Source organism: Heterodontus francisci, chromosome 39 (genome assembly GCF_036365525.1).
Source record: "Heterodontus francisci isolate sHetFra1 chromosome 39, sHetFra1.hap1, whole genome shotgun sequence".
Lineage (NCBI taxonomy): Eukaryota > Metazoa > Chordata > Chondrichthyes > Heterodontiformes > Heterodontidae > Heterodontus > Heterodontus francisci.
In genome coordinates, this window is record NC_090409.1 from 40,209,052 (window position 1) to 40,225,981 (window position 16,930).

The 16,930-nt window shown below is 54.1% G+C and overlaps 1 protein-coding gene across 1 annotated transcript in view; it reads right to left on the minus strand.

Annotated features, from left to right (window-relative positions):
- iglon5 (IgLON family member 5) overlaps window positions 1–10,675 on the minus strand; it is a 31,350-nt gene extending 20,675 nt beyond the window's left edge. Inside the window, exons 1-4 of the mRNA XM_068018738.1 lie at window positions 10,601–10,675; window positions 4,581–4,813; window positions 3,681–3,806; window positions 432–566 (exon numbers count right to left, since the gene is read on the minus strand). Of these exons, the coding sequence (XP_067874839.1) occupies window positions 432–566; window positions 3,681–3,806; window positions 4,581–4,758 (439 nt within the window). The 5' untranslated portion in view covers window positions 4,759–4,813; window positions 10,601–10,675. The remainder of the gene's footprint in view (window positions 1–431; window positions 567–3,680; window positions 3,807–4,580; window positions 4,814–10,600) is intronic.
- Window positions 10,676–16,930: the final 6,255 nt, after the last annotated feature.

The window sequence follows — 16,930 nt, forward strand, 5'->3', positions numbered from 1 at the left end:
AGAGTGTGAGTGCGAGGGCGAGGGCGAGAGTGACACTGAGGAACCTCTCCCACTCAGGCAGCTGCTGCTGCTCAGTAGAGACCGGCCAGGCCTCAGCTCCCTCCTGTGAACATGGACTCGGCAATTCCACCAAGGGTGGCCTCACAATCCCACTCAATCCCACCAGCACCCTGACTCACACACACAGTGTACTGGGAGACGGGCGAGAGGAGGTTCCAGATCAGTGAAATACTGGTCCCTCAAACCATCACTCCCCCGTTACTCTGGGTCTCCCACCTTCTTAAAGGGGCAGTTCCCCATTAAAGGGGACAGCACACCCTCCTGGTAGCTCCACACGGCGGCTTGCTCTGGGTTTCGTTTTAACGGATTGAGGTCCGGTCCCCGCCCGCCCCTCGCTGCCCTCACTCCCTCCACAGATTGATTATACTCACAGTTCACTGTTATCCGGACTTTCTTTGTGTCAGGACTGGATAGCCCATTGCTTGAGACACATTCATAATCTCCGGCTTGCTGTCGCTTAATCTGTGAGATCTCCAAATATTCTCCTTCGTTTATGAAATAACTGTCTGTAAAGGAACAGGAAAACAAACAACCAAACAGTCTGTTATTAAAAGAATGATTCACCTCTGTCAACAGAAAGAGTTGATTCTCTTTACAAACTGGAGTACTGAGGGAGTGCCGCACTGTCGGAGGGTCAGTACTGAGGGAGTGCCGCACTGTCGGAGGGTCAGTACTGAGGCAGTGCTGCACTGTCGGAGGGTCAGTACTGAGGGAGTGCTGCACTGTCGGAGGGTCAGTACTGAGGGAGTGCTGCACTGTCGGAGGGTCGGTACTGAGGGAGTGCTGCACTGTCGGAGGGTCGGTACTGAGGGAGTGCTGCACTGTCGGAGGGTCGGTACTGAGGGAGTGCTGCACTGTCGGAGGGTCGGTACTGAGGGAGTGCTGCACTGTCGGAGGGTCGGTACTGAGGGAGTGCTGCACTGTCGGAGGGTCGGTACTGAGGGAGTGCTGCACTGTCGAGGGTCGGTACTGAGGGAGTGCTGCACTGTCGGAGGGTCGGTACTGAGGGAGTGCTGCACTGTCGGAGGGTCAGCACTGAGGGAGTGCTGCACTGTCAGAGGGTCAGTACTGAGGGAGTGCTGCACTGTCACAGGGTCAGTACTGAGGGAGTGCTGCACTGTCAGAGGGTCAGTACTGAGGGAGTGCTGCACTGTCGGAGGGTCAGTACTGAGGGAGTGCTGCACTGTCAGAGGGTCAGTACTGAGGGAGTGCTGCACTGTCGGAGGGTCAGTACTGAGGGAGTGCTGCACTGTCAGAGGGTCAGTACTGAGGGAGTGCTGCACTGTCACAGGGTCAGTACTGAGGGAGTGCTGCACTGTCAGAGGGTCAGTACTGAGGGAGTGCTGCACTGTCGGAGGGTCAGTACTGAGGGAGTGCTGCACTGTCGGAGGGTCAGTACTGAGGGAGTGCTGCACTGTCGGAGGGTCAGTACTGAGGGAGTGCTGCACTGTCAGAGGGTCAGTACTGAGGGAGTGCTGCACTGTCAGAGGGTCAGTACTGAGGGAGTGCTGCACTGTCGGAGGGTCAGTACTGAGGGAGTGCTGCACTGTCAGAGGGTCAGTACTGAGGGAGTGCTGCACTGTCGGAGGGTCAGTACTGAGGGAGTGCCGCACTGTCGGAGGGTCAGTACTGAGGGAGTGCAGCACTGTCGGAGGGTCAGTACTGAGGGAGTGCTGCACTGTCGGAGGGTCAGTACTGAGGGAGTGCCGCACTGTCGGAGGGTCAGTACTGAGGGAGTGCAGCACTGTCGGAGGGTCAGTACTGAGGGAGTGCTGCACTGTCAGAGGGTCAGTACTGAGGGAGTGCTGCACTGTCAGAGGGTCAGTACTGAGGGAGTGCTGCACTGTCGGAGGGTCAGTACTGAGGGAGTGCTGCACTGTCAGAGGGTCAGTACTGAGGGAGTGCTGCACTGTCGGAGGGTCAGTACTGAGGGAGTGCCGCACTGTCGGAGGGTCAGTACTGAGGGAGTGCTGCACTGTCGGAGGGTCAGTACTGAGGGAGTGCCGCACTGTCGGAGGGTCAGTACTGAGGGAGTGCAGCACTGTCGGAGGGTCAGTACTGAGGGAGTGCTGCACTGTCGGAGGGTCAGTACTGAGGGAGTGCTGCACTGTCGGAGGGTCAGTACTGAGGGAGTGCCGCACTGTCGGAGGGTCAGTACTGAGGGAGTGCAGCACTGTCGGAGGGTCAGTACTGAGGGAGTGCAGCACTGTCGGAGGGTCAGTACTGAGGGAGTGCTGCACTGTCGGAGGGTCAGTACTGAGGGAGTGCCGCACTGTCGGAGGGTCAGTACTGAGGGAGTGCAGCACTGTCGGAGGGTCAGTACTGAGGGAGTGCTGCACTGTCAGAGGGTCAGTACTGAGGGAGTGCTGCACTGTCAGAGGGTCAGTTCTGAGGGAGTGCCGCACTGTCGGAGGGTCAGTACTGAGGGAGTGCAGCACTGTCGGAGGGTCAGTACTGAGGGAGTGCTGCACTGTCGGAGGGTCAGTACTGAGGGAGTGCCGCACTGTCGGAGGGTCAGTACTGAGGGAGTGCAGCACTGTCGGAGGGTCAGTACTGAGGGAGTGCTGCACTGTCAGAGGGTCAGTACTGAGGGAGTGCTGCACTGTCGGAGGGTCAGTACTGAGGGAGTATGACTGTGTGAGCGAGTTCCACATTCTCACCACTCTCTGGGGAAAGAGGTTTCTCCGGAATTCCCCACTGGATTTATTAGTGACTGTCTTATATTGATGGCCCCGAGTTCTGGTCTCCCCCCCCGCCACAAGTGGAAACATCTTCTCTACGTCTACCCGATCGAAACCCCCTTCATCATTTTAAAGACCTCAATCAGGTCACCCCTCAGCCTTCTCTGTCCTAGAGAAAGGACCCCCAGACTGGTCAGTCTTTCCTGATAGTTATAACCTCTCAGTTCTGGGATCATCCGTCTCAGTATCTTGTGAGTCCCTCATTCCTGGGACGATTCGGGTAAACATTCCACTGTAAAATTCCCCAGGCCTTAACATCCTTTCCTAAAGTTTGTGGTGCCCAGTTTCGGTCACAATCCTCCAGTTGTGGACGAACCAGTGATTTAGAAATGTTTTAGCGGATAATGAGAGAAAGACAGTGAAAGATCTCAGTCAGACTATTACTCACCCTTGAGAGGGAGCAGTAGACAGGAACAGGAGGAGGCCCATTCAGCCCCTCTCGAGCCTGTTACACAGGAACAGGAGGAGGCCCATTCGGCCCCTCTCGAGCCTGTTACACAGGAACAGGAGGAGGCCCATTCGGCCCCTCTCGAGCCTGTTACACAGGAACAGGAGGAGGCCCATTCAGCCCCTCTCGAGCCTGTTACACAGGAACGGGAGGAGGCCCATTCGGCCCCTCTCGAGCCTGTTACACAGGAACAGGAGGAGGCCCATTCTGACCCTGAACGGCCTGGCTCTGATTTTAAGGTTCTGCCCTCTTGTTCTGGACTCCCCCCTCCCCCCCACCAGAGGAAATAGTTTCTCTCTATCGACCCGATCGAATCCTTTAATCATCTTAAACCCCCCTCGATTCGATCACCCCCCTTAATCTTCGACACTCGAGGGGAGACAAGCCCAGTCTGTGCAACCCGCCCTCGTAATTTAACCCTTTCAGCTTACGTTTTGAGGTGACTTTTCTCCAGGTGACTACAGGTTCAGGACGGCCGATAGCGAGACAGAGCAACACGACATTACTGCCCTCATTAACGGTAATGTCTGAGGAGATGTTCATGATCTTCGCTGGCACTAAGGGAGCAAGGAAACAAGAGATTTAAAACATTCAGACCTCTCTTCAGAATCAAAAGCAAAACTTCTCCCTCCGCTTTCTCAAAGTATAGAGCTTTCAACTAGTGTGTCCATCAAACACTCCCAGGACAGGTACAGTACGAGGGTTAGATACAGAGTAAAGCTCCCTCTACACTGTCCCCATCAAACACTCCCAGGACAGGTACAATCCGGGGGTTAGATACAGAGTAAAGCTCCCTCTACACTGTCCCCATCAAACACTCCCAGGACAGGTACAGCACTGGGGTTAGATACAGAGTAAAGCTCCCTCTACACTGTCCCCATCAAACACTCCCCAGGACAGGTACAGCACGGGAGTTAGATACAGAGTAAAGCTCCCTCTACACTGTCCCCATCAAACACTCCCAGGACAGGTACAGTACGGGGGTTAGATACAGAGTAAAGCTCCCTCCACACTGTCCCCATCAAACACTCCCAGGACAGGTGCAGCACGGGGGTTAGATACAGAGTAAAGCTCCCTCTATGGGGTTAGTGAGGTGGAGGGCTCTCAATTTAGTGGTTGCTGATTCACAGCAAAAAAAAAGAAAAAAAAAAAAAAACGGGGGTTAGATACAGAGTAAAGCTCCCTCTACACTGTCCCCCATCAAACATTCCCAGGTACAGCACGGGGGGTTAGATACAGAGTAAAGCTCCCTCTACACTGTCCCCCATCAAACATTCCCAGGTACAGCACGGGGGGTTAGATACAGAGTAATGTTGAGTTCTGGGCTCTACCTTGTACTATGAGGTAGACCTGGACAGTGTGTGGTTGGTCCATTGTTTGGTAGGAGCAGGTGTAAAGTCCCTCATCGTATACATCGACTGGCGTGATCTCGATACTGTACTCCAGCTCACTGTGTGCTCCCAGGCTCACTCTCGAGTCCATTGACCACTTGTCTCTTCCGGCGTACATGATACTGGAGCGATTTAACCAGGCCACACGAGTGACATTATTATCAATGTAACAACTGAGGGGGGAAACAGAATGAGAGAGTGAGAGAGGGAGCGGGAGAGAGAGAGACGGAGAGAGAGAGAGACGGAGAGGGACTGAAAGGGAGAGAGAGGGACAGACAAGGAGATTGGGGAAAAGAGAGGGGGCTGTGTGTGAGAGAGGGGCACAACAGACAGAGAGAGAGAGTGGGAGAAGAGGTGTGAGAGAGAGGGGGAGAGACAGAGACAGAGTTCGATAGAGACAATGGGAGGGAGAGGGGGAGAGAGAGTAGGAGGGAGGGAGAGGAGTGAGAGAGACAAAGAGAGTCAGAGAAAGAGGGAGAGGGAGTGAAAAAGAGGGAGAGGAGGGAGTGGGGGGGGGGAAGAGAGGGGGTGTGAGAGAGAGGAAGCACAAGAGAGAGAGTGGTGGGGTGTGAGAGAGAGAGAGTGAGAGCATGTGAGAGAGAGGGAGAGAAGAGAGATCGAGAGAAGGGGGAGTGAGAGGGTGAGTGTGAGGGGGAGTGAGAGAGAGCGAGAGATGGGGAGGGGCGAGTGAGAGACAGGGAGAAAGAGAGGGTGAGAGGGAGGAAGTGAGAGAGGGAGAGAGGAAGGGACAGTATAGGAATGAGGGAGTCTCCCAGTGAGACTAACAGAACATCCACTGTGAGGATCTGTTCATCGGTTCATTGATGGACAGGGCCCCCGAAGAGAGGTTTGAACCCTGACCTCTGCCAAGCTTGTTAATTGCAGCTGAGGGAGTTGGACTCAGTACCCTTGTGCTATTAGCCAGACAAAACAGCCAGGGTTCCCACTCCTGGTCGCAGTCGGAGGCACAAATGTGTGGACAATGGAATGATCGGAGATTCCTCTCCACTTAACCATCACACACTCCCAGTGCGGTACTGAGAGAATGCTGCACTGTCGGAGGGTCAGTACTGAGGAAGTGCTGCACAGTCGGAGGGTCAGTATTGAGGGAGCGCCGCACTGTCGGAGGGTCAGTACTGAGGGAGCGCTGCACTGTCAGAGGGTCAGTACTGAGGGAGCGCTGCACTGTCGGAGGGTCAGTACTGAGGGAGTGACGCACTATCGGAGGGTCAGTACTGAGGGAGCGCTGCACTGTCGGAGGGTCAGTACTGAGGGAGCGCTGCACTGTCGGAGGGTCAGTACTGAGGGAGTGCTGCACTGTCAGAGGGTCTGTACTGAGGGAGCGCCGCACTGTCGGAGGGTCAGTACTGAGGGAGTGCCGCACTGTCGGAGGGTCAGTACTGAGGGAGCGCCGCACTGTCGGAGGGTCAGTACTGAGGGAGCGCTGCACTGTCAGAGGGTCAGTACTGAGGGAGCGCTGCACTGTCGGAGGGTCAGTACTGAGGGAGTGACGCACTATCAGAGGGTCTGTACTGAGGGAGTCTGCACTGTCGGAGGGTCAGTACTGAGGGAGTGCTGCACTAACAGAGGGTCTGTACTGAGGGAGTCTGCACTGTCGGAGGGTCTGTACTGAGGGAGTCTGCACTGTCGGAGGGTCAGTACTGAGGGAGTGCTGCACTGTCGGAGGGTCAGTACTGAGGGAGTGCCGCACTGTCGGAGGGTCAGTACTGAGGGAGTCTGCACTGTCGGAGGGTCAGTACTGAGGGAGCGCTGCACTGTCGGAGGGTCAGTACTGAGGGAGTGCTGCACTGTCGGAGGGTCAGTACTGAGGGAGCGCCGCACTGTCGGAGGGTCGGTACTGAGGGAGTGCTGCACTGTCGGAGGGTCAGTACTGAGGGAGTGCCGCACTGTCGGAGGGTCAGTACTGAGGGAGTGACGCACTGTCAGAGGGTCTGTACTGAGGGAGTGCTGCACATTCGGAGGGTCAGTACTGAGGGAGTGCTGCACTGTCGGAGGGCCAGTACTGAGGGAGTGCTGCACTGTCGGAGGGTCAGTACTGAGGGAGTGCCGCACTGTCGGAGGGTCAGTACTGAGGGAGTGACGCACTATCGGAGGGTCGGTACTGAGGGAGTGCTGCACTGTCGGAGGGTCAGTACTGAGGGAGTACCGCACTGTCGGAGGGTCAGTGCTGAGGGAGTGCTGCACTGTCGGAGGGTCAGTACTGAGGGAGTGCTGCACTGTCGGAGGGTCAGTACTGAGGGAGTGCTGCACTGTCGGAGGGTCAGTACTGAGGGAGTGCCGCACTGTCGGAGGGTCAGTACTGAGGGAGTGCAGCACTGTCGGAGCGTCAGTACTGAGGGAGTGCCGCACTGTCGGAGGGTCAGTACTGAGGGAGTGCCGCACTGTCGGAGGGTCAGTACTGAGGGAGTGCCGCACTGTCGGAGGGTCAGTACTGAGGGAGTGCTGCACTGTCGGAGGGTCAGTATTGAGAGAGTGCTGCTCTGTCGGAGGGTCAGTACTGAGGGAGTGCTGCACTGTCGGAGGGTCAGTACTGAGGGAGTGCTGCACTGTCGGAGGGTCAGTACTGAGGGAGTGCTGCACTGTCGGAGGGTCAGTACTGAGGCAGTGCTGCACTGTCGGAGGGTCAGTACTGAGGCAGTGCTGCACTGTCGGAGGGTCAGTACTGAGGGAGTGCTGCACTGTCGGAGGGTCAGTACTGAGGGAGTGCTGCACTGTCGGAGGGTCAGTACTGAGGGAGTGCTGTACTGTCAGAGGGTCAGTACTGAGGGAGTGCCGCACTGTCAGAGGGTCAGCACTGAGGGAGTGCTGTACTGTCAGAGGGTCAGTACTGAGGGAGTGCTGCACTGTCGGAGGGTCAGTACTGAGGGAGTGCTGCACTGTCGGAGGGTCAGTTCTGAGGGAGTGCTGCACTGTCGGAGGGTCAGTTCTGAGGGAGTGCCGCACTGTCGGAGGGTCAGTACTGAGGGAGTGCCGCACTGTCGGAGGGTCAGTACTGAGGGAGTACCACACTGTCGGAGGATCAGTACTGAGGGAGTGCTGCACTGTCGGAGGGTCAGTACTGAGGGAGTGCTGCACTGTCAGAGGGTCAGTATTGAGGGAGTGCCGCACTGTCGGAGGGTCAGTACTGAGAGAGTGCTGTACTGTCGGAGGGTCAGTACTGAGGGAGTGCTGCACTGTCAGAGGGTCAGTACTGAGGGAGTGCTGCACTGTCAGAGGGTCAGTACTGAGGGAGTGCTGCACTGTCGGAGTGTCAGTACTGAGGGAGTGCTGCACTGTCAGAGGGTCAGTACTGAGGGAGTGCCGCACTGTCAGAGAGTCAGTACTGAGGGAGTGCTGCACTGTCGGAGGCTCAGTACTGAGGGAGTGCTGCACTGTCGGAGTGTCAGTACTGAGGGAGTGCTGCACTGTCAGAGGGTCAGTACTGAGGGAGTGCTGCACTGTCAGAGGGTCAGTACTGAGGGAGTGCTGCACTATCGGAGGGTCAGTACTGACAGAGTGCTGCACTATCGGAGGGTCAGTACTGACAGAGTGCTGCACTGTCGGAGGGTCAGTACTGAGGGAGTGCTGCACTGTCAGAGGGTCAGTACTGAGGGAGTGCTGCACTGTCAGAGGGTCAGTACTGAGGGAGTGCTGCACTATCGGAGGGTCAGTACTGACAGAGTGCTGCACTATCGGAGGGTCAGTACTGACAGAGTGCTGCACTGTCGGAGGGTCAGTACTGAGGGAGCGCTGCACTGTCAGAGGGTCAGTACTGAGGGAGTGCTGCACTGTCAGAGGGTCAGTACTGAGGGAGTGCTGCACTGTCGCAGGGTCAGTACTGAGGGAGTGCTGCACTGTCGGAGTGTGAGTACTGAGGCAGTGCTGCACTGTCAGAGGGTCAGTACTGAGGGAGTGCTGCACTGTCGGAGGGTCAGTACTGAGGGAGCGCTGCACTGTCAGAGGGTCAGTGCTGAGGGAGTGCTGCACTGTCGGAGGGTCAGTACTGAGGGAGTGCTGCACTGTCAGAGGGTCAGTACTGAGGGAGTGCTGCACTGTCGGAGTGTCAGTACTGAGGGAGTGCTGCACTGTCAGAGGGTCAGTACTGAGGGAGTGCTGCACTGTCGGAGTGTCAGTACTGAGGGAGTGCTGCACTGTCAGAGGGTCAGTACTGACAGAGTGCTGCACTGTCGGAGGGTCAGTACTGACAGAGTGCTGCACTATCGGAGGGTCAGTACTGAGGGAGTGCCGCACTGTCGGAGGGTCAGTACTGAGGGAGTGACGCACTGTCGGAGGGTCAGTACTGAGGGAGTGCTGTACTGTCAGAGGGTCAGTTCTGAGGGAGTGCTGTACTGTCAGAGGGTCAGTACTGAGGGAGTGCTGCACTGTCGGAGGGTCAGTACTGAGGGAGTGCTGCACTGTCGGAGGGTCAGTTCTGAGGGAGTGCCGCACTGTCGGAGGGTCAGTACTGAGGGAGTGCCGCACTGTCGGAGGGTCAGTACTGAGGGAGTACCACACTGTCGGAGGGTCAGAACTGAGGGAGTGCTGCACTGTCGGAGGGTCAGTACTGAGGGAGTGCTGCACTGTCGGAGGGTCAGTACTGAGGGAGTGCTGCACTGTCAGAGGGTCAGTACTGAGGGAGTGCTGCACTGTCAGAGGGTCAGTACTGAGGGAGTGCTGCACTGTCGGAGTGTCAGTACTGAGGGAGTGCTGCACTGTCGGAGTGTCAGTACTGAGGGAGTGCTGCACTGTCGGAGGGTCAGTACTGAGAAAATGCTAGAAAGGAGAAGGCTGAGGGGTGACCTGATTGAGGTCTTTAAAATGATGAAGGGGGTTTCGATCGGGTAGACGTAGAGAAGATGTTTCCACTTGTGGGGGGAGAGACCAGAACTCGGGGCCATCAATATAAGACAGTCACTAATAAATCCGATGGGGAATTCCGGAGAAACCTCTTTCCCCAGAGAGTGGTGAGAATGTGGAACTCGCTCCCACAGGGAGTGGTTGAGGTGAATAGTATCGATGCATTTAAGGGGGAAGCTGGATAAACACATGAGGGAGAAAGGAATAGAAGGATATGGTGATAGGATGAGATGGAGAGGGGGGGGTGGAGAGGGGGCTCGTGTGGGGCAGAAACACCAGCACGGAGAAGATGGGCCGAACGGCCTGTTTCTGTGCTGCAGATGCTCGAGGTCATTTTCGAAGAGTTGAAACCCTTCGTCCATCTCCTCATTGGACACAATCCAGTTTGTAGCCACACGTGATGCCGTTGCACATTTGCTTTGGCCTGAATACAGGCCAGAGATTGGCTGGGTCCCGAAACCCAATCTCGGGGAAGCGTTGGGGGGGGCGGGGGGGGGGGTGCGGGGTGAATGGCGGGGGCGGATTTAGTCCTCAGTGCCCTCTGGTAGCGGAGGCAAGTGAGGTAAAAATGACCCTGACAGGGCCTCCTACTCCAGACTGAGGTCTGATGCCCCGTCTCTCCACTTCCCCCGGGATCGTGAGTGGCTGTCAGGTGAGGGCGAGGTCAGGGGTCAGTCCATGTCCGCTGACCGCACCCGGACTCAAATACCCGCCCCGACGCTCTCGCCCGGGCGCAATGACACCACGAAGCTGCGGCCAGAACAGAACCCCTGTCCATTGTCCGGTGCTCTGACTGTCTCTGGTTGAGTGTCGTTAAGTCCAATGCATTTATTAGTGACTGATTCGAATGGTAGACACTCAAGGAGCGTCCAATCGGGTTGACCGAGAGCCTGCTCGCTTTCCGATTGGGCGCGTCGGTCAATCAACGGCGGGGGAGGGGAGCGTTTGTGGGGGTGGGGTGTTGAGGGGTGACTCCTGTGACGGGGCGTCTAGTCAATGGGTCCAAGCGCAGTTGGCAAGGCTACACGTTGGGACAGGGTGACGGGGCCTCCGCATTCCACTACGCTACCCTACAGCGACTCGGCAAGCCGGGTCCGTCCTACCTGAGAGCGGCCGTTTGTCCCTGGCACACGGTGATATTTTCCGAGGTTTGGAACAAATCTACAGCCTCTGGCAGCAGACCTGGAGACAGAGAGAGAGAAAGAGAGCGAGGAGGGTTAACAGAAGCACAATGGTAAACATTGGGTTTCTCACCAAGGCAAACGGAATTGGACGAGGAGGTGGAAATATGGAGACCAACACCACCTGCAAGTTCCCCTCCAGGTCACACACCATCCTGACTTGGAACTATATCGGCCGTTCCTTCACTGTCACTGGGTCAAAATCCTGGAACTCCCTCCCTAACAGCACTGTGGGTGTACCTACCCCACATGGACTGCAGCGGTTCAAGAAGGCAGCTCACCACCACCTTCTCAAGGGGCAATTAGGGATGGGCAATAAATGCTGGCCTGGCCTGTGACGCCCACACGCTTGAACGAGAAAAAAAAATACTCTATCCAACAATAACTTAAATTTATATAGCGTCTTTAATGTCATAAAACCGCCCAATGAGCTTTACAGGAGCGAACATCAGGCACAATTTGACCCCGAGCCACATCAGGAGATATTAGGGACCGGTGACCAAAAGCTCGGTCAAAGAGGTCAGTTTTTTAAGGAGCGTCTTAAAGGAAGTGAGAGAGAGAGAGGGGGAGAGGTTTAGGGAGGGAATTCCAGAGCTTAGGGCCCCCAGGCAGCTGAAGGCACGGCCGCCAATGGTGGAGCAATGGGAATCGGGGGATGGGCGAGAGGCCGGAGTTGGAGGGAGCGCAGAGATCTCGGAGGGTTGCAGAGGCTGGAGGAGGTTACAGAGATAGGGAGGGTTCCAGGGGCTGGAGGAGGTAACAGAGATAGGGAGGGTTGTAAAGACTGGAGGAGGTTACAGAGATTGGGAGGGTTGTAGGGGCTGGAGGAGGTTACAGAGATAGGGAGGGTTGAAGGGGCTGGAGGAGGTTACAGAGATAGGGAGGGTGGTCGGGGCTGGAGGAGGTTACAGAGATAGGGAGGGTTGTAGGGGCTGGAGGAGGTTACAGAGATAGGGAGGGTTGTCGGGGCTGGAGGAGGTTACAGAGATAGGGAGGGTTGTAGGGACTGGAGGAGGTTTCAGAGATAGGGAGCGTTGTCAGGGCTGGAGGAGGTTACAGAGATAGGGAGGGTTGTAGGGGCTGGAGGAGGTTACAGAGATAGGGAGGGTTGTCGGGGCTGGAGGAGGTTACAGAGATAGGGAGGGTTGTAGGGGCTGGAGGAGGTTACAGAGATAGGGAGGGTTGTCGGGGCTGGAGGAGGTTACAGAGATAGGGAGGGTTGTCGGGGCTGGAGGAGGTTACAGAGATAGGGAGGGTTGTCGGGGCTGGAGCAGGTTACAGAGATAGGGAGGGTTGTAGGGCTGGAGGAGGTTTCAGAGATAGGGAGGGTTGTAGGGGCTGGAGGAGGTTACAGAGATAGGGAGGGTTGTAGGGGCTGGAGGAGGTTACAGAGATAGGGAGGGTTGTCGGGGCTGGAGGAGGTTACAGAGATAGGGAGGGTTGTCGGGGCTGGAGGAGGTTACAGAGATAGGGAGGGTTGTCGGGGCTGGAGCAGGTTACAGAGATAGGGAGGGTTGTAGGGCTGGAGGAGGTTTCAGAGATAGGGAGGGTTGTCGGGGCTGGAGGAGGTTTCAGAGATAGGGAGGGTTGTAGTGGCTGGAGGAGGTTTCAGAGATAGGGAGGGTTGTCGGGGCTGGAGGAGGTTACAGAGATAGGGAGGGTTGTCGGGGCTGGAGGAGGTTACAGAGATAGGGAGGGTTGTCGGGGCTGGAGGAGGTTACAGAGATAGGGAGGGCCTCCAGCCCTACAACCCTCCCTATCTCTGTAACCTCCTCCAGCCCCTATTACTCTCCGAAATCTCTGTACATACCTTGGTACATTAAAGGCAATTATAAATACTTGTAAAGCTGTAGTAAAACTTCCCGTGTTTTATATTCCAGCTCTCTGGTTCGAAGCAGCAATGATACATTTTCCTTTTGGATTATTATTTACACCTGATGATTCCATTTTTCCCTCCTCCCAGACAATGTCCGATTTAGAAGCTTTCTGAAATGCTGTCGAATTTCTGGATGATTGGGTGTCTTTATTGAGACACCCAGAGTCAATGCAGCCGACACAGTTAGACCAGTGGGAAATTAAAACCTTTACGGGGATACACTGGAGTCACCGAGCACTATCCCCTCACATCATTAATCACACATGTGCGACCTCTGACATAAAAACCCAACACCCTTTCTCCTATCGTTCCCGTCACCTCCCTACAACCCTAACTCACAGTCACTGAGACACTCAACCAGGGACTGAGCTCAAAGAGTGGGTGCAAGACACAACTGAGCAGCTGTGTGCATACACAATCATTCACTCCCTGACTCACACACACACTTTCACTCACTCACTCACTTTCGTGCACAGACATGCATGCCTTTGTGTATGTTTAAGAGTGTATGTATGTATCAATGAGTGTGTGTGAGTGTGAATGTGTGTGTCTGTGTGTGAGCATGTGCGTGGACAGAGTGCGTGAGTGTGTGAAACAAATTTTGTGTGTGAGAGATTGTGTGAGAATGTGTGAGAGAGTAAATGGTGTGTGTGGGTGAGTGAGTGTGCGTGAGTGTGGAAGAGTGTGAATGAGCATGTGTGTGAGAGAGAATTTGTGTGAGAGCGTGTGAGTGAATGAGTGTGTGTGTGTGTGTTCATGAGTATGTGTGGTGTGTGAGTGTGTGTTGAGTGAGTGACTGATTTTGAGTGTGCATGAGTGTGTGTGTGTTGTGACCGTGAGTTGTGTGTCTGTGTGTCAGTGTGTGTATATGAGTTGTGTGTGAGTGTGTAAGTTGATTGTGAATGAAAATGTGTGTGCATTTGTGAGTGTGTGCATGTGTGTGTGTGTGTATGTTAAGTGTGTCAGTGTGACATTGAGTGTGTGCATGTGTGTGTGTGAGTATGAGTGTGTAAGTTGAGTGTGTCAGTGTGATAGTGAGTGTGTGCATGTGTGTGTGAGTATGTGTGTGTAAGTTGAGTGTGTCAGTGTGATCGTGAGTGTGTGCATGTGTGTGTGTGTGTGTGAGTATGAGTGTGTAGGTTGAGTGTGTCAGTGTGACAGTGAGTGTGTGCATGTGTGTGTATGAGTGTGTACGTTGAGTGTGTGAGTGTGACAGTGAGTGTGTGCATGTGTGTGTGTGAGTATGAGTGTGTACGTTCATGGTGACAGTGAGTGTGTGCATGTGTGTGTGTGAGTATGAGTGTGTAAGTTGAGTGTGATAGTGAGTGTGTGCATGTGTGAGTATGAGTGTGTAAGTTGAGTGTGTGCATGTGTGTGTGTGAGTATGAGTGTGCAAGTTGAGTGTGTCAGTGTGACAGTGAGTGTGTGCATGTGTGTGTGAGTATGAGTGTGTAAGTTGAGTGTGTGACTGTGATAATGAGTGTGTGCATGTGTGTGAGTATGAGTGTGTAAGCTGAGTGTGTCAGTGAATGTGTGCATGTGTGTGAGTATGAGTGCATAGGTTGAGTGTGTGAGTGTGACAGTGAGTGTGTGCATGTGTGTGTGAGAGTATGAGTGTGTGAGTGTGACAGTGAGTGTGTGCATGTGTGTGTGAGTATGAGTGTGTAGGTTGAGTGTGTCAGTGTGACAGAGAGTGTGTGCATGTGTGTGTGTGAGTATGAGTGTGTAGGTTGAGTGTGTGAGTGTGACAGTGAGTGTGTGCATGTGTGTGTGAGTATGAGTGTGTAGGTTGAGTATGTCAGTGTGATAGTGAGTGTGTGCATGTGTGTGTGTGAGTGTGACAGTGAGTGTGTGCATGTGTGTGTGTGAGTATGAGTGTGTAAGTTGAGCGTGTCAGTGTGTGCATGTGTGTGTGTGAGTATGAGTGTGTAAGTTGAGTGTGTGAGTGTGACAGTGATTGTGTGCATGTGTGTGTATGAGTGTGTAAGTTGAGTGTGTGAGTGTGACAGTGAGTGTGTGCATGTGTGTGTATGAGTGTGTAAGTTGAGTGTGTGAGTGTGACAGTGAGTGTGTGCATGTGTGTGTGTGAGTATGTGTGTGTAAGTTGAGTGTGTCAGTGTGACAGTGAGTGTGTGCATGTGTGTGTGCAAGTTGAGTGTGTAGGTTGAGTATGTCAGTGTGATAGTGAGTGTGTGCATGTGTGTGTGTGAGTGTGACAGTGAGTGTGTGCATGTGTGTGTGTGAGAATGAGTGTGTAAGTTGAGTGTGTCAGTGTGACAGTGAGTGTGTGCATGTGTGTGGGTGAGTATGAGTGTGTAGGTTGAGTGTGACAGTGAGTGTGTGCGTGTATGAGTGTGTAGGTTGAGTGTGTCAGTGTGACAGTGAGTGTGTGCATGTGTGTGTGAGTATGAGTGTGTGAGTGTGACAGTGAGTGTGTGCATGTGTGTGTGAGTATGAGTGTGTAGGTTGAGTGTGTCAGTGTGACAGAGAGTGTGTGCATGTGTGTGTGTGAGTATGAGTGTGTAGGTTGAGTGTGTGAGTGTGACAGTGAGTGTGTGCATGTGTGTGTGAGTATGAGTGTGTAGGTTGAGTATGTCAGTGTGATAGTGAGTGTGTGCATGTGTGTGAGTGTGACAGTGAGTGTGTGCATGTGTGTGTGTGAGTATGAGTGTGTAAGTTGAGCGTGTCAGTGTGTGCATGTGTGTGTGTGTGAGTATGAGTGGGTAAGTTGAGTGTGTGAGTGTGACAGTGAGTGTGTGCATGTGTGTGTATGAGTGTGTAAGTTGAGTGTGTGAGTGTGACAGTGAGTGTGTGCATGTGTGTGTATGAGTGTGTAAGTTGAGTGTGTGAGTGTGACAGTGAGTGTGTGCATGTGTGTGTGTAAGTATGTGTGTGTAAGTTGAGTGTGTCAGTGTGACAGTGAGTGTGTGCATGTGTGTGTGTAAGTTGAGTGTGTAGGTTGAGTATGTCAGTGTGATAGTGAGTGTGTGCATGTGTGTGTGTGAGTGTGACAGTGAGTGTGTGCATGTGTGTGTGTGAGAATGAGTGTGTAAGTTGAGTCTGTCAGTGTGACAGTGAGTGTGTGCATGTGTGTGGGTGAGTATGAGTGTGTAGGTTGAGTGTGACAGTGAGTGTGTGCATGTATGAGTGTGTAGGTTGAGTGTGTCAGTCTGACAGTGAATGTGTGCGTGTGCGTATGAGTGTGTAAGTTGAGTGTGTGAGTGTGACAGTGAGTGTGTGCATGTGTGTGTGTGAGTATGAGTGTGCAAGTTGAGTGTGTGAGTGTGACAGTGAGTGTGTGCATGTGTGTGTGTGAGTATGAGTGTGTAAGTTGAGTGTGTGAGTGTGACAGTGAGTGTGTGCATGTGTGTGTGTGAGTATGAGTGTGTAGGTTGAGTGTGTGATTGTGACAGTGAGTGTGTGCATGTGTGTGTGAGTATGAGTGTGTAAGTTGAGTGTGTCAGTGTGACAGTGAGTGTGTGCATGTGTGTGTGTGAGTATGAGTGTGTAAGTTGAGTGTGTCAGTGTGACAGTGAGTGTGTGCACGTGTGTGTGAGTATGAGTGTGTAAGTTGAGTGTGTCAGTGTGATAGTGAGTGTGCATAACTGTGTAAATCCTCCCATTTCCCAACCAGCTCGATCTAACACGACAGAGACTGATTCCCCAGCTCCCATCTCCCTCCCCTCCCGCTGACCTGTTTTTGAAGGGGTGGGGGAGAGGAAGTCCGGGACCAGCAGTATTCCCGGGATAGCCCGACTGAGTGCAATTAGGCAGGATGTCGCTGACCACATCCTGCAGCCTGTGCCGATCCCACTCCGAGCTCCGACAGGATTAGCTCCAGAAACCCGGAGGATTTCCGAATTCGAGGGAAGACAGAAGAGGGGAGCGGAACCTCGCTCAGATCTCTCAGATGCTCCAGCCCGCACTGCACAGAGAGAGGAATTCCCAATCAGTATTCCCAGCTTGTCACATCACCATGGATCCCAGAATCGCGGACTCCAGTAAACTCTGCTTCTTCATTAACAATGCTTCACTGCCGACTCCAGCAGGCCAGAACCTGACAGAATGACAGCCACAACAAACATCCCCTCAGAGGTGGGAAAATCCTGTTAAAGACAAGAAACTCACTGACACTACCCCCCAATGTTCATTCAAACACACTCGCCCTGCCAATCAATCACAGCTCAGGGTGTTTAGCTCGTCCCCACTCCCACCTCCAAGGCCATAGGCCGTGTGCTCCAGTCACCATTCCAATGACTCATAAACCAACCTCACACTCCCCAGGTCCAGTACTGAGGGAGTGCTGCACTGTCGGAGGGTCAGTACTGAGGGAGCACCACACCGTCGGAGGGTCAGTACTGAGGGAGTGCTGCACT